The sequence below is a fragment of the Geotrypetes seraphini genome, chromosome 3 (assembly GCF_902459505.1).
Source record: "Geotrypetes seraphini chromosome 3, aGeoSer1.1, whole genome shotgun sequence".
NCBI classification, from domain to species: domain Eukaryota; kingdom Metazoa; phylum Chordata; class Amphibia; order Gymnophiona; family Dermophiidae; genus Geotrypetes; species Geotrypetes seraphini.
This window is the reverse complement of record NC_047086.1, coordinates 284,919,711-284,935,313: the sequence shown is the minus strand read 5'-3', so window position 1 is coordinate 284,935,313 and position 15,603 is coordinate 284,919,711. Positions and strand designations below refer to the sequence as shown.

General features: G+C 46.3%; 1 protein-coding gene across 1 annotated transcript in view; it reads right to left on the bottom strand.

Moving 5' to 3' along the window:
* The window catches only part of MTIF2 (mitochondrial translational initiation factor 2), a 117,417-nt gene that overhangs the window by 87,545 nt on the left and 14,269 nt on the right, over positions 1–15,603 (bottom strand). The window contains 1 exon segment of the mRNA XM_033936395.1: positions 11,566–11,692. Within this exon segment, the coding sequence (XP_033792286.1) occupies positions 11,566–11,692 (127 nt within the window).

Genomic DNA, 15,603 nt, shown 5'->3' with positions numbered 1-15,603 from the left:
GAAGCATTTTTTTTTCCTTTGCTGAGGTGTTGTCTGGCTGTGTCAATGAGGGAGCCTAGTAATGTCTCTGTACTGAAGTTGGATCTGAAGCCAGGACTGCATGGGGTGAAGTATATTATGGTCATTCTAGATAGTTGGTGAGGTGTTTGGCTACTAGTCCTTCTGTCAGTTTGACATATAGAAGTATTGAGGCAATGGGTCTGTAGTTGGATGGTTGGTCTATTGGTCCTTTTGGATCTTTTTGGATTGGGGTGATGATGATTTTGCTGAGGTCAGTTGGGAAAAGGCCGTCAGTGAGTATGGTTTGTATCCATTGCAGAAGCAGAGTATGGAATTTTGTGCTGGAGGTTGTAGGAGAAATGATGGGCAGTGGTTAAGGTCACAGGATGCATGGCTGTACTTTTTGTAGATTTTTTGAATTCAGACCATTGTATGTTGGTGAATTAAGACCATGTTCTGTCAGCTGCAATTGATTCCTTATCTGTGGGAAGAATTGTGAGTTCGTTAGGTGGGATGGGGTACAATTGATGGTGGCTCTGGCATTTGTAATTTTGTTCTTGAAGTGTTCTGCTAAGAGGGTGGCTGTACGGGGGGTGGGTATTATAGTGGTCATGTAGGATTTGGTGGTCTGTTAGGTCTTTTTAATATTTGGAATAGTTTTTTGGTATCTTGGGTTTCTGTGCCTAGAGGATGCAAACTAAAAACACCATGAGCATCTTCTCTCACATCAGCTGCTCTATGGGGTAAAGAACCTAGAACAACTCCTATTGCTCACCACTTATGAGATATTCAGGAAACGATCAAAAACCCACCTATTCCCGAAATACCTAGACAGCTGACCCACTTCCCTCTTTCCCCTCTCTTGCTCTTTCTCCCAATTGTTTCCCCACATCCCTTAAGTTAATTCAACTTGTACGTCAACTCAACTTGTACCCCAATAATCTTTTGTAAACCGCATAGAACTTAACGGTATTGCGGTATATAAACTGTTATTATTATTATTATTATTAGATTAGTGTAATGTGTTTTTCTCTTGTCCTTTAGTAGTATTTTGTATTGTTTGTTAGTTTTTTTTCAGGCGGTTTTCGTGTGATCTAGATTAGTTTTTCTCCATTTTCTTTCTAGTCGTCTGCATTGTCTTTTAAGTAGGAGTAGTTCATTGTCAAACCATTGATCTGATCTTCTGCTGATTCTAGTTTGGTTTGTAGTGGGGCTAGTTCATCAAGGGATGTTGGTAGTCAGATTGTTCCACTGTGAGATGAAATCCTTGGGGTCACAGCCCTGGATTGTTTTCATCTATTTTTGTCCAGAATTTGGGGGGGGGGGTCGATGTGTTTGTGTGAAGTGTAAGTTATTTTTTGGGTTTAGGTATGGTTTCGTTCTTGGTCCAGTTGATGTTGAATGTGTATATGTAGTGGTCTGACCAGAGGGATGGGGACCAGGTTCCATTAGCTGTTTGAATTTCTGGGATGTATGGTTGATGGGTCATGAAGGCTGCAATGACAAGTATTGGTGTCCTTTTTCATGCATGGTTAGTGGGTTTAGGATTTGGAAGGTAAGACATTGAGAAATGATAGTCAGTTTTCGGCTGGTTTGGATTGCTTGGTCTTCAAGGTAGGTATGTTAAGGTCTCCTAGGATGAGGTATGTAATTCTGCTGTTAATGAGTTTTTGGTATATGAAGTTTTCAAATTCAAGTCTTACTGGTGTCCAGTTTCCTGTGTTATGTAGCAGAGCATGCAGTTTAGTGAGTTTTTTAGAGTGGTGCTTGAGAGATGGCAGGCAAGGAAGTCCATTTGTGGGGTGGATAGTTTTTTCAAGTATATTTAGGGTTAGGGAGCTCCTTGATTAAGATTGCTAGTCTCCTCCTCTTTTTTTTCTCTTCTGCAGGTTCACTGTTATTTTGTATCCCTGAGGGCAAACTTCTGTTATTCTAGGATCTGCGTCTGAGGTTACCAGGTTTCTGTGAGGAAAAGGCAGTCTAGGTATTTCGGTTTTTATTCCAGTTTTTTTATGTGTTCTGTATTAGGTCCTAAAGGCTCTGATGTTTAAGTAGGCACATGTTAGGGTGGTGATATCTGTTTGGAAATTGTGAGTTGTTTCAGGGTAGATGAGTGTTTTAGGAGGAGGTTTCAGGTTTGGTCTTGGGAAGTGGTCTTCTTCTCCAGGCTAAGGTGATGGGATGTTTGAGCGCTGGTTTGGTGGTTTGAGCTTCTAACTATTGGGGTTCTCCGGTTGTGGTGTTGGATTTTGTTTGCAGTGTGAGCATGTGGGTGGGGCTGATAAGTTGTTTGGCTACTGCTTTCCAACTGGTAATGAGGAGGATTATCAGTAGGGTGGCTAGGGTGTGTGTTTGTGGGATTAGCTTCATTTTGGAGGGGGGGAGACGACTAGTTGGCTGTGCGAAAGTTGTTCTTCTTGTGTTGTACCTGGATGGGTAGGAGTAAGAATTACTTTAGTGTAGATGCTGTAGAGAGCCTTGGTGGTGGTGTGAGTATATGTTGGGGAGTGAACTGTGATTGGGCATAACAGTTGTGAATGAAAGCTGTGGTTGAGAGTAGTAGTTGAGCAAAACCCGACGGTGCCAAAAGTCGAGGGGGAGGGGTGGAGCATGCTCCCCATACCCTGAGTGCCTTCTGCACTGCTCCCGCTCTGCCTCTGCTGCTCCCGGTTCAAGTCGGGAGGTGGAGAGTAGTAGTTAACAGATCAAGCGAAACCTGACGGTGCAAAGTCAAGGGGGAGGGGTGGAGCACGCTCCCACACCCTGAGTGCCTTCTGCACTGCTCCCGCTCTGCCTCGCTGCTCCCGGTTCAAGTCAGGAGGTGGAGAGTAGTAATTAACAGATCAAAGCGAAACCCGACGGTGCAAAGTCGAGGGGGAGGGGTGGAGCACGCTCCCCACACCCTGAGTGCCTTCTGCCACTGCTCCCGCACTGCCTCTGCTGCTCCCGGTTCAAGTCAGGAGGTGGAGAGTAGTAATTAAACAGATCAAGCGAAACCCGACGGTGCAAAGTCGAGGGGGGAGGGGGTGGAGCACGCTCCCACACCCTGAGTGCCTTCTGCACTGCTCCCGCACTGCCTCTGCTGCTCCCAGTTCAAGTCGGGAGGTGGAGAGTAGTAATTAACAGATCAAGCGAAACCTGACGGTTGCAAAGTCGAGGGGGAGGGGTGGAGCACGCTCCCACACCCTGAGTGCCTTCTGCACTGCTCCCGCACTGCCTCTGCTGCTCCCAGTTCAAGTCGGGAGGTGGGAGAGTTAGTAATTAACAGATCAAGCGAAACCTGACGGTGCAAAGTCGAGGGGGAGGGGTGGAGCACGCTCCCACACCCTGAGTGCCTTCTGCACTGCTCCTGCTCTGCCTCTGCTCCCGGTTCAAGTATATTGTGATATATACATACAATTTTATGTTTATGTTTTTTAGTGACCTGTGCCACTAGTGAATCCACTTTCGGGCTGAACAAACAGATGCTGGAAATCTGGTACCATCGGATATAGCTTTGCCATAGTTTTAGCCTACTTGAAGGAATCCCTTTGGCATAATCCTAGTGGTCTATGACCAGCTTAGTGATGTCCGTGAGGGGAAAAAAATTGTGGTCATAACACAGAACTGCTCATAAACTGAGCATTGAGAAGAAGCTGGCGGGGGCGTTCAGCTTTTAACGCTTGCTGAGAGGTGGAAATAGCACACAAAAGCACAGAGGCTCTGAACAGCTGGTGTACTGTGAGGTCTTCCCTCCTGATCCAGTGTCACCACCACCTCTTGACCGCTGTTCTCCTGCATGGAAGCAGACTCCAACAGGGAGATTTCATCCTGGGATAAAAGTGGCATGGAATCTGATTTGCAATCATCCCAGTCCATGACCGATTGAACGTCCTTGGTCCAAGTTTGCGTCCTAGCCTCGTCGGGGTGCCTGTGGATGGGAGAAACCCCTGCGCCGCTGCCATTGGTATGCTGCTAACAGATTGCTGAGGACCATAAGCAGTTCAAATAAGCATTCCACATAAGGCTCACAAAATCTGGGTTTGAAGCCTTGTACTGGGAGCATCTCTGACCCCCAGAAGGGACCCCCCTGCTGGTCCTCCTGGGCTCCATGGACCCACACATCTCTGCTTGGCCAATACAGATTCAGGGGGGTCCTGAGAAGGGTCTCTTCCCTAGGAACACACATCCTGTGGATCCCCATCCCTGGAGAACTCAGAGGAGGCTGAGCCCAAAGCTTCCGCCCCTCCTCTGCATGTGGGGACACAGGCACGTTCTCAGCTATCCTCCAGCACAAACTTGGTATTATATAGGGGTAAAAAGACTGGAGTCCATCTCAGTCGATTTTGAGCAAAATCAAGGGGTTATGAGGCAGATGGAGGCTGTCAGCCTAACTATCGCTACCACTCAGCATTTTTTAGTTGGCATTATTTATGTCAGCGAAGCCTATGGAAATTATATCAATCTGACTCTGGCATGGAATGCAGATAGACCCTGAGAGCAGGGAAACTGTTTCAAGTATCCCTGATTGAATCATGACTAGCTAAAAGGTGTTAATGTCTGATTAAGAGGGTGCTTAGGACAATGGTCCAGGTGCACAGATCAAGAAACAAAGAAGCCAGAGACTTAATCCCATCTTCCATTGCTTGCAAGTATCACATCCCTCCTTAGCAATTAAATTAACCATTGTTTCAAACAGTTTACAAATTCTAAACAGAAAGATACTGGGACATACAATAATTTCTTTATTCAGAATAAGATTCCAAGGTATAAAAGCCTCCTCTCTGCAACACACATCTATCTCTCTTTCTATATAGCTATCTCTTGGCTTTGGCACTCTGGTTCTCTCTTGGCTCTCCCTATCTCTGTCTATCCTTTCCCTTTATCTATGGAACACGAAGCTTAGACCATCCCCCTTTTCTCTCTCTCTGGCTCTTCCTAGAACTGCAAGCTTCTATGTCTCTCTTTGTTTCTAGACTATGTAAGGCAGGGAAACTGCTTTGCTCTCTATTTAATTGTTAATGCTTAATTGTATTGATTATAAATATTGCTTTTCTGTAAGCCTATTTCTATAATATATTCTTTATGCAATCACCTCTGGCTGTGCCTATTATTTGATTCTACTTCCTGGGTGAAACTTCATGTGAGGGAACTGAATCTGGGTACCAGCGTTTGTCAGTACACCTTTCACTTAACCCCTACCACCATATATTGTGGGGGCCACTAACAAAAACTGACAGAGGCAAAAGTTTGGAAAAAAAAAATATAGAGTATTTAAAATTCAAAACGGCCATTGCCCAAAAAAAGCCCTTGTGAGACCTCCCTGAAGGAAAAAATATCACATGGAAAGGAGTTTTAGAGGAGGGGTAACCTAGGATCTGAAGCCCTCAAATTCAACTTTAGCTGCCCCCTTTCCCCCCCCCCAACACACACACAATTTTATCCAAAGGCTTCAATAGCCTTACTCACTATGCCATGTGGTACCTGCCTACTTCAGCATGGGATTTTAACTGGAAATCAAAATGAAAATAAATCTGCCTCACAGATTCGCTGGACGAACCAGGTCTTCTGGCTGTCAGTCAGATTGAATCTCAAACCCTCTGCAATAGGGAAGAGGACCATGCAGCCAGCCCACTGTTATTACCAGTCAAGGTGGCAAAAAGCAAACCAGTCTATGTTCCTGCTCCTTTCTGATCAGGGATGCAAGCAGTTACTCAGGGAAACAGCCCCTGAGCTTTAAAAATAGCAGTAGGCTGGCTAGTTAGGTGTCCCCAAAGGGGTTGATCCTGCTAGAAGCAGATTTCTGCCGTGCAAGTCTGTCTTCTCCCAGGCTCTTCGGACTATACCTCCAAAGAACACTAAGAAAAAATATACCCAAAAATAATAAAACCGCAGAGCAGAACAAAAACACTTCTGAACAACTTGCCAGCAGAAAACAAACTGAGGAGGCAGAAGCAGCTCCCTGGGAAGGAGATGGATGTTGTAAAACATCTATTAATAGTTTTCTGCAAGCAACTTGCTAGTTCATATACAAGACTGATGTTCAGGACCACTAGACACATTGTACTAGAAATGCTATTTTTTGTAGCGGGGATGTGGGATTGGGGTTGTTACCTGCCTTTTTGCTGTTGTATAAGTTTGTATAGTTTTGTTGATGTAAAAATGTCAACAAAATTGTTTTAAACATAATAGCATGCTCTGGGAAGGGGAACTAGTAGCTTCAGGGACTGATTTACTGAAGTTTCTTTACTCACAGACATAGAATTGGAAAAGAGACTTAATAAATTAGTTTCTAAAAGATCTATTTCTGGTCTGGGAGGGAATTTCACACCTCCTCCCTCCAAAAATATCACTGTGGACAGTATTGGATAAGTGGGGAAGGAATACTGAGAGAGGTCTCAGAGAACTATTGCAAAAACTAGACAACCTGTCAATAAAAATAGGACAGATACCAGATGACTGGAAAATAGCGAACGTCACGCCGATATTTAAAAAAGGATCGAGAGGAGTACCGGGCAACTATATACCTGTAAGTCTCATGTCGGTCCCTGGGAAGATGGTGGAGGCGCTGATCAAGGATAGCATAACCCAGCACTTAGACACACACGACTTCAATTTTTTGAGACAGTGAACAGACAAATTGATAATGGAGAACCGATGGATATTATATACTTGGATTTTCGGTTCTTCCCAGAGTCGCACCTGACATACTATACTTGTGTTCCTTATTTTTTCTGCCTAAGTGCATCACTTTGCATTTTTCCACATTAAACTTCATCTGCCATTTGTCTGCCCATTGCTCCAATCGGCTCAAGTCGCTCTGGAGTTCCTCACTGTCTTTCTGCCCGGCATAGCTTTGTGTCATCTACAAACTTGATGATCTCACTGGATGTTCCATCCTCTAGGTCGTTGATAAAAATATTAAATAAGATGGGCCCAAGTACTGAGCCCTGGGGCACACCGCTAGTCACATTCTCCCACCTTCTTTGTCATGTTGAGCATATGAGCAATTGCTCATACATTCTATGAGTGTCACTTACAGATTTTATATGGTCGCTCACAAAAATACTTGCAAATCTGGAAAATTGTTGGGTTTTAGAACCTGTTGCTCACACACACAAAAAAAGAATTAGAACTTGTTGCTCACATGAAAAAAAATTTGCATTTACCTTCCAAGTCCTTAAAGGAAGTATTGGTCCTGATGGGGAGAAAAAGGCAAAGTGTGAAAAGAAAAAAAAAAAAAGAGAGATGAGATGTACCAAGGAAAGAAAGGTAATGGTAAATGAAAGTGAGACTGTGGCATTAAGTAAGGGTTCAGGAGTAGAGATTTGCGCGGGGACAGAAATCCCACCCGTCCCCGCCAAAGTCCCACCCGTCCCCGTGAGGAATCCCACCCATCCCCGCGAGGAATCCCTCCATCCCCACCCAATCCTGTGAGGAATCCCCTCCGTCCCCACCCGTCCCTATAAACTACAGAAATAGTTATTTCATTTAATTATGCTACTGAATTAAAGGCTCTGGTAGAAACCCATTTACAAATAAGCAAAAAGACTTTATTAATTTGGAAATATTAATTGGGAAGAATACATACTTTGTAAATGGGTTTCTACCAGAGCCTCTAATGTTTATAAATTTTTATCAACAACTACTTTATCCTAAAGCAAAAAAAAAAAAGAAATAGAATATTTTTCCTACCTTTGATGCCTGGTTTCTGCTTTCCTCATGTTCTCATTCAATTCCTTCCATCCACTATCTCTCTTTTCTCCGCATCTTCCATTTGCTCTGTTACTGTGCCTTTCCCTTTCTCCCCCCTTCTAAATTGGTCTGGCACCCATCTTCTTCCCTCCGCTCCTCCCATAGTCTGGCATCTCTGTCTTCTTTCCTGCCAGTGTCTTCTCCCCACTCTCTCTTCCCCATTTCCTTTCAGCGTCCTTCTCCCCTCCATCTTCCCCATGTGCTTTCAGTGTCCTTCTCCCCCCCTCTGTCTTCCCCATGTGCTTTCAGTGTCATTCTCCCCCCCTCTGTCTTCCCCATGTGCTTTCAGTGTCCTTCTCCCCCCCTGTCTTCCCCATGTGCTTTCAGCATCCTTCTTCCCCCGTCTTCCCCATGTCATTTCAGCATCCTTCTCCCCCTCCGTCCTCCCCATGTCCCTTCAGCGTCCTTCTCCCCCTCCGTCTTCCCCATGTCCTTTCAGCGTCCTTCTCCCCCTCTGTCTTCCCCATGTCCCTTCAGCGTCCTTCTCCCCCCCGTCTTCCCCATGTCCCTTCAGCGTCCTTCTCCCCCCCCCGTCTTCCCCATGTCCTTTCAGCATCCTCCCCCCGTCTTCCCCATGTCCTTTCAGCATCCTTCTCCACCCCTTTGTCTTCCCCATGTGCTTTCAGCGTCCTTCTCCATCCCTGTCTTCCCCATGTCCTTTCAGTGTCCTTCTCCCCCCCCTCTGTCTTCCCCCATGTGCTTTCAGTGTCCTTCTCCCCCCCTCTGTCCTTCCCCATGTGCTTTCAGTGTCCTTCTCCCCCCCTGTCTTCCCCATGTGCTTTCAGCATCCTTCTCCCCCCCGTCTTCCCCATGTCATTTCAGCAATCCCTTCTCCCCTCCGTACATCCCCATTGTCCTTTCAGCGTCCTTCTCCCCCCCTCCGTCTTCCCCATGTCCTTTCAGCGTCCTTCTCCCCCTCTGTCTTTCCCCATGTCCTATTCAGCGTCCTTCTCCCCCCCGTCTCTTCCCCCATGTCCCTTTCAGCGTCCTTCTCCCCCCCGTCTTCCCCATGTCCTTTCAGCATCCTCCCCCCGTCTTCCCCCATGTCCTTTCAGCATCCTTCTCCACCCCTTTGTCTTCCCCATGTGCTTTCAGCGTCCTTCTCCATCCCTGTCTTCCCCATGTGCTTTCAGTGTCCTTCTCCACCCTCTGTCTTCTCCATGTCCCTTTCAGTGTCCTTCTTCACCCCTTTGTCTTCCCCATGTGCTTTCAGCGTCCTTCTCCCCCTCTGTCTTCCCCATGTCCTCTTCAGCGTCCTTCTCCCCCCCCGTACTTCCCCATGTCCCTTCAGCGTCCTTCTCCACCCCCGTCTTCCCCCATGTCCTTTCAGCATCCCTCCCCCCGTCTTCCCCATGTCCTTTCAGCATCCTTCTCCACCCCTTTGTCGTCCCCATGTGCTTTCAGCGTCCTTCTCCATCCCTGTCTTCCCCCATGTCCTTTCAGCGTCCTTCTCCCCCCCCATCTTTCCCCATGTCCTTTCAGCGTTCCTTCTCCCACCCCTTTGTCTTCCCCAGTGCTTTTCAGCATCCTTCTCCCCCCTCAGTTTTACCTTAAGCGTCTTTTCCTCTCCACTCCACCTTTCCTCCCTCCCTGCCCCCTTACCTTTGTGGCGCTTCCCCGCCCTGACTGACAACAGAACAGGCCCGGTCCGACAAACCTCCCTGTCCTGTAGCTGCGAATCTAAATTACCTTCTTACAGCAGCTGGAATATTGAAGCTGCTGTAAGAAAGTAATTTAGATTCGCGGCTACCAGGGCAGGGAGGTTTGTCGGACCGGGCCCTGTTGTTGGTCAGTCGGAGGAAGCACCACAAAGGTAAGGGGACCTGGCCGGGCTATGCACCCCCCCCCCTATGGCTGCACCCGGGAGTGGACAGCCCCTCCCCGCCCCCCACCCTTGGTACACCACTGTGGACTCGCAGCACACAGCGATTGGAACGGATGTCTTCCATGATGTCAGCGCTGACGTTGGAGGGAGGGCTTTGCTTAAGCCCCTCCCTCTGACGTCAGCGCTGACATCATGGAAGACTTCCATTCCGATCGGCTATGTGCTGCAGCAGGGCAGGTAGGGAGAAGATGAGCCTCGCATCCAACCCCGTGACCCTCGATAGGCGTCCCCCACGGGATCCCCGCGACCCCTAGGGGGTGTCCCCCACGGGATCTCCCCACGACCCTAAGGGGCGTCCCCCACGGGATCCCTGCGACCCCGAAGGGGGATTTCCCGTCGTCCCCGTTCCCGTGCAGCTCTTATTCAGGAGTCTGGTCCTCTTGATCTATCACAATTTCACCTCAAGCAGTTCAGATTCAGATCAGAACCAAGAAGGAAAGTACAGTGAACGGTCCCGTCTTTGAATAATTGCAAACTATCATGGGTGTAGTGAGCTATGCACTCTTAGGAAAGGAAGAAGGCCAAATAGGTAGCTGTATTTATGCTCCTGGACAAGCTAAAAAATGAAGTCAAAAGAGCAGCAAGGAGACATAGGGACAACGAAAAAGAGTGCACTGCAGAATAAGGACATTTCTATTAAGTGGCAAAATGTGACCCAAGATCTAAGTAGTATAGGAGCCCTGCTCAAGTACGCACTTATGCTGGGGGGACAAGGATCATGACCCATCTTCATGGCTCAATTATAATGAAAATAGGACATACAGTTATGGATGAAAGAGATGACTAGCAAACTGAAAAAAAAGACAATTCCCTGCAAGGTAGCCCATTTGTTCTGTTTATATGAGCACAAAAGTTTGGAAGAAAAATCCAAAGCTTCCTGCAGAATATAACTATGTGCAGAATATACAGTGGAACCTCGGTTTGCGAGTAACCCGGTTTGCAAGTGTTTTGCAAGACGAGCAAAACACTCAGCAAACTTTTGACTCGCAAACGAGCACTGCCCCGATAAACGAGCACTTACAGCCCAGGAAAGCGCCGCTTTGTGGGGATTCCTCTTCCGTCCAGCCTTCCACGTCGGGTGTCTTCCGCAGGTTGGAGGACCTGTCTGGGGCCTGCGCGGCCGGGCTTGCCGTCCCGCCTGCGCTTTGCGTGTTGATACGCACAGCGTCAATCATCGGCGTTGTGGCGTGTCGTGTGGGGGGGGGGGCGGCGCTCGGCTGTGTGGGCTCGGGTGGGGGCTCTCCAGCATCCGGGAGCAATCCGATGTGGAGGGCTGGCCGGCAGATGGAGAAGGCAGCCCTCTGAAGTGGCACTGCGGGGTTTTTCCGGTGGCTGGCAGACATTAGAGGCATTCCCCCCAAAGTGGCACTGTGGGGTTTCTTCTTCGGATGATGGACGGAGGAGACGGCGCTGCAGCACCTGGCACACCCGACAGGTACAGACCCCAGGGTTCTGGAATGAATCGTCGGTATTGCCACTATTTTCTATGGGGAACTTTGCTTTGATAAATGAGCATTTTGGATTACGAGCATGCTCCCTGGAACGGATTATGCTCGTAATCCAAGGTACCACTGTACTTCTTCCCAGGCCTGCAAATTTCACGCATTTACATCTTCTGTGTAACCAGCCTATTAGTGAAAAAAGTGACAAAGTCCCCTGCCCAGACCCATTATCAGTACAGGTGAAGTAGCACAGTCTCTGATTAGCAAGATACCCCAGGAGAAGTGACAGAAACCTGAATTAGGAAGGTTTCAGGATTCTTATCAGGGTCCCTGTAACTCCGACCAACAAAGAATTCTGCCTCAGCAACTTGCCTGGCTGAAGCAGTGCAGTTTTTTGCTGGGGTGGTGAATCCACATGATAAACGAAGGAAAATGCCTTCTGCCTTCAATGGAGTATCCAAGTTAATCCAGTGATAGGTGCGGCTAGGAAGCAACAGGACCTACCTACCTACGGTCCCTTATCCATAGCATTTGCAAGGTCTGCCACTGTCATTTTGTGCCATATTTCTACTTCCTGTTTTTCCTGCTTAGGTTTTATTGGAGATAATTTCTGGGTCTTTGGTCCTTTTCCCTGTAAAAAGTCAAAACACACAATGCAGAGAATCAAAATAGGAAATGTGATGACAAAATAGGTAGAAAATATTAATCTTCTTTTGTTGAATATTACTGTACAGAATGCCAGAGCTGCAGTTCCTGAAACAAAATGGAAGCATATGGCGACATTGGAAAACAGTCAGTAACAATACTCTGGCCGTACCATTCACTGCCATTGCAGGAAGAAGTTAAGAAAGCAGCAGAGCTAGCAACCAAACACGTTTAGAGAATTCTGTAGGTAAAAAAAGAAAAAAAAATAGGAATGTTCTTTTTTTAATCTGATTTCCGTATTTGTGTTTCCAGTTCTTGAAAGCTGCGCCACTTAGTCTTCCAAGGAAAAGTTGTCTCCAGTTCCACTGCTGTGGTAAGAGGCAAACCAGATCCCCACAAATCTAAATATATCAGCACTGATTCCCTTCAGGAGCTCTAGTAAGGCATCACTCTGAAAAGAGCAAAGCTTGACTACTGAATAACCTGGAAAGGACATTTTAAAGAATCTCACTCAAAAACATGATTTTATGAACATACACTGGTGAGAAGGTGGTGGGACTTCATGTGTCACCCTAGATACGATTTTAGACAGTAATGGGGAGGAACCTTCTCTGTCTTGGTACATGTGGGTACAAATGGCATAGGAAAATGTAGAAGTTTCCTGGAAGTCAAATTTAGGCTTTAGGGAGGAAGCTAAAATCCAGAATCTCCAAGATAACATTTTGAGAAGTGCTTTCCCGTTCTACACGCAGGACCCAAGAGACAGGAAGAGCTCCAGAAATCTCAATGTATGAATAAAGCAATGGTGCAGGGAGGAGGGTTTTAGATTTAGTAGAAACTGGGCAATATTCTGTGGAAGGGGAAGACTGTTCCACAAAAATGGGATCTACTTTAAGCATGGTGGAACCAGACTGTAAGTGTCAACATTTAAAAAGGAGCTAGAGCAGCTTTTAAACTAGAAATGGAGGAATGCTAACAGTCTTTCAAAAAAGCATGGTTCGGAACAAGATATCTTTAAAAGAGATCATCAAAACAGGAGAGACAGGCATTGAGATAGCAAAATTGCTGTATAGACCGCAGTAGACCAGGTGTCCTTTAAAATCTACCTGTTCTGTTTTTTGGGGTTTTCTTTTTAAATCATATTTATTAAATTTTGTCAAAAAATACAAACAAGTGCAACAATTTTGTACCAAAGCAAAACTAGCAGAAGAACAAGAGTTTCCAACCGGTACAAGATGAAATCAGTGCAAATACATGGTATCCCCCTCTCCCCAGGGCTGCGTAAAATAAGACTACAGAAAACGTAAATCAAGGCCTAGTAAGCAAAACATGACTAGTACTTTTACTTATTGAGCTATAGCAGCTTCCAAGTAGGTGTCTGCCCTGTGATATGATAGCTTAGAGATCTGCTAAGCAATCATATCACAGGGCAGTCAGAGACACTTGCCTGGAAGCTGCTATTGCTCAATAAGTAAAAGTCCTGTGCTCCTCTTCCACAGGTCATAAGTTCAAATCCCAACCAGCTCCCCAGCACATATTTTAATTGTGGCATTCTACCTTGCAGATGCACCTTGAGCCGACAAGAGGCAACGCCACCTTGGACTTGGTCCTAAATGGCCTCACGGGACCGATAACAGAAGTGGACGTCATGGTTCCACTGGGAACGAGTGATCACAATGTAATCAACTTTAAACTTGACATCGGGAAAGGGAAACATGCCAAAACCTTAACCACCACCTTGAACTTTAAAAAGGGTAAATACGATCGCATGAGAGCCATGGTAGAAAAACGACTCGAAAAGAAGGTGGACAAACTTGAAACGGTAGATCAGGCATGGTCCCTACTGAAAAATACTATCACAGAAGCACAAGATCTCTACATTCCGAGGATTTCCAAAGATCGGAGATCAAAGAGCAAAAGAGAACAGGCATGGCTTACCCAACAGGTGAAGGAAGCCATAAAAGAAAAGAAGGACTCTTTCAAAAAATGGAAATACATAAAGACAACCGAAGCCTGGAACAAACATAAAGATGATCAAAAGAAATGTCACAAGGCGGTGAGGGATGCAAAACAGGAATATGAGGAAAAAATAGCCCAGGAGGCCAAAAACTTCAAGCCCTTCTTTAGATACGTGAAAGGGAAAAAACCTGCAAAAGAGGCAGTGGGACCCTTGGACGACCAGGGAAGAAAAGGGTACATCAAGGAAGATAAACAAATCGCAGACAAACTAAATTCCTTCTTTGCGTCCGTCTTTACGAAGGAGGACACCTCAACAATACCTGAAGCGGAGAAAGTGTTTGCAGGAGAAATAGAAGACAGCCTCACCACAGTTGAAGTGGACTTAGACCAGATATACTATCAGATCGACAAACTTAAAAGTGACAAATCCCCTGGACCAGATGGAATTCACCCGAGAGTCTTAAAGGAATTGAAGGTTGAAATCGGAGAGTTATTGCAAAAACTTGCAAACCTGACAATCGGAACTGGACATATACCGGACGACTGGAGGATAGCGAACGTCACCCCAATTTTCAAAAAAGGATCGAGAGGGGAACCGGGCAACTATAGACCTGTGAGTCTTACGTCTGTCCCCGGCAAGATGGTTGAAGCACTGATCAAGGATAGCATGGTCCAGCACTTGGATGCACACGACTTGATGAAACCCAGTCAACATGGATTCAGGAAAGGGAAATCATGTTTGACGAATTTACTCCAATTTTTTGAGACCGTGAATGAGCAAATTGATAGTGGGAAGCCGGTGGACATAATATACTTGGACTTCCAGAAAGCATTCGACAAAGTTCCACACGAAAGACTTCTCAGGAAACTACAAAGCCATGGCATAGAGGGGGATATACAAAGATGGATAGGCAAATGGCTGGAAAACCGAAAGCAGAGAGTGGGCATAAATGGGAAGTTCTCCGACTGGGAGAAAGTGACTAGTGGTGTACCCCAGGGCTCGGTACTTGGGCCGATCCTTTTTAATATTTATATCAATGACCTGGAGGAAGGAACATCCAGTGAGATCATCAAGTTTGCAGACAATACAAAACTATGCCGGGTGATCAGATCGCAGGAGGATAGAGAGAAACTCCAGAGCGACTTGTGTCGGTTAGAAACATGGGCGGAGAAATGGTAGATGAAGTTCAATGTGGAGAAATGCAAGGTAATGCATTTAGGCAATAAGAATAAGGAAAACGAGTATACAATGTCAGGTGCAACTCTGGGGAAGAGTGAACAAGAAAAGGACCTGGGTGTACTGATAGATAGGACCCTGAAGCCGTCGGCACAATGCGCGGCAACGGCAAAGAAGGCAAATAGAATGTTGGGCATGATAAAGAAAGGAATCTCGAGTAGATCGGAGAAGTTATAATGCCGCTTTATAGGGCAATGGTCAGACCACACTTGGAATACTGCATCCAACATTGGTCTCCCTACCTAAAGAAGGATATAAAACTGCTGGAGAGAGTGCAGAGATGAGCAACAAAACTGGTGAAGGGTATGGAGAAACTGGAATACGAGGACAGACTTATAACACTAGGATTGTTCTCCCTTGAGAAAAGGAGACTGCGTGGGGATATGATCGAGACCTTCAAAATACTGAAAGGAATCGACAAAATAGAGCAGAGAAGATTATTTACATTGTCCAATTTGACACGGACTAGAGGACATGTAATGAAGCTAAGGAGGGACAGGTTCAGGAAGTTCTGCTTCACTCAGAGAGTGGTTGACACCTGGAATGCCCTCCCAGATGAGATTATTGCGGAATCGACCGTCCTAGGCTTCAAGAGCAAACTAGATACATATCTCCTTAAGAGAGGCATATAAGGATATGGTGGACCATAAATTACGACAGGTGTACACCTGGCAGGGCCTCCGCGTGTGCGGATTGCCGGA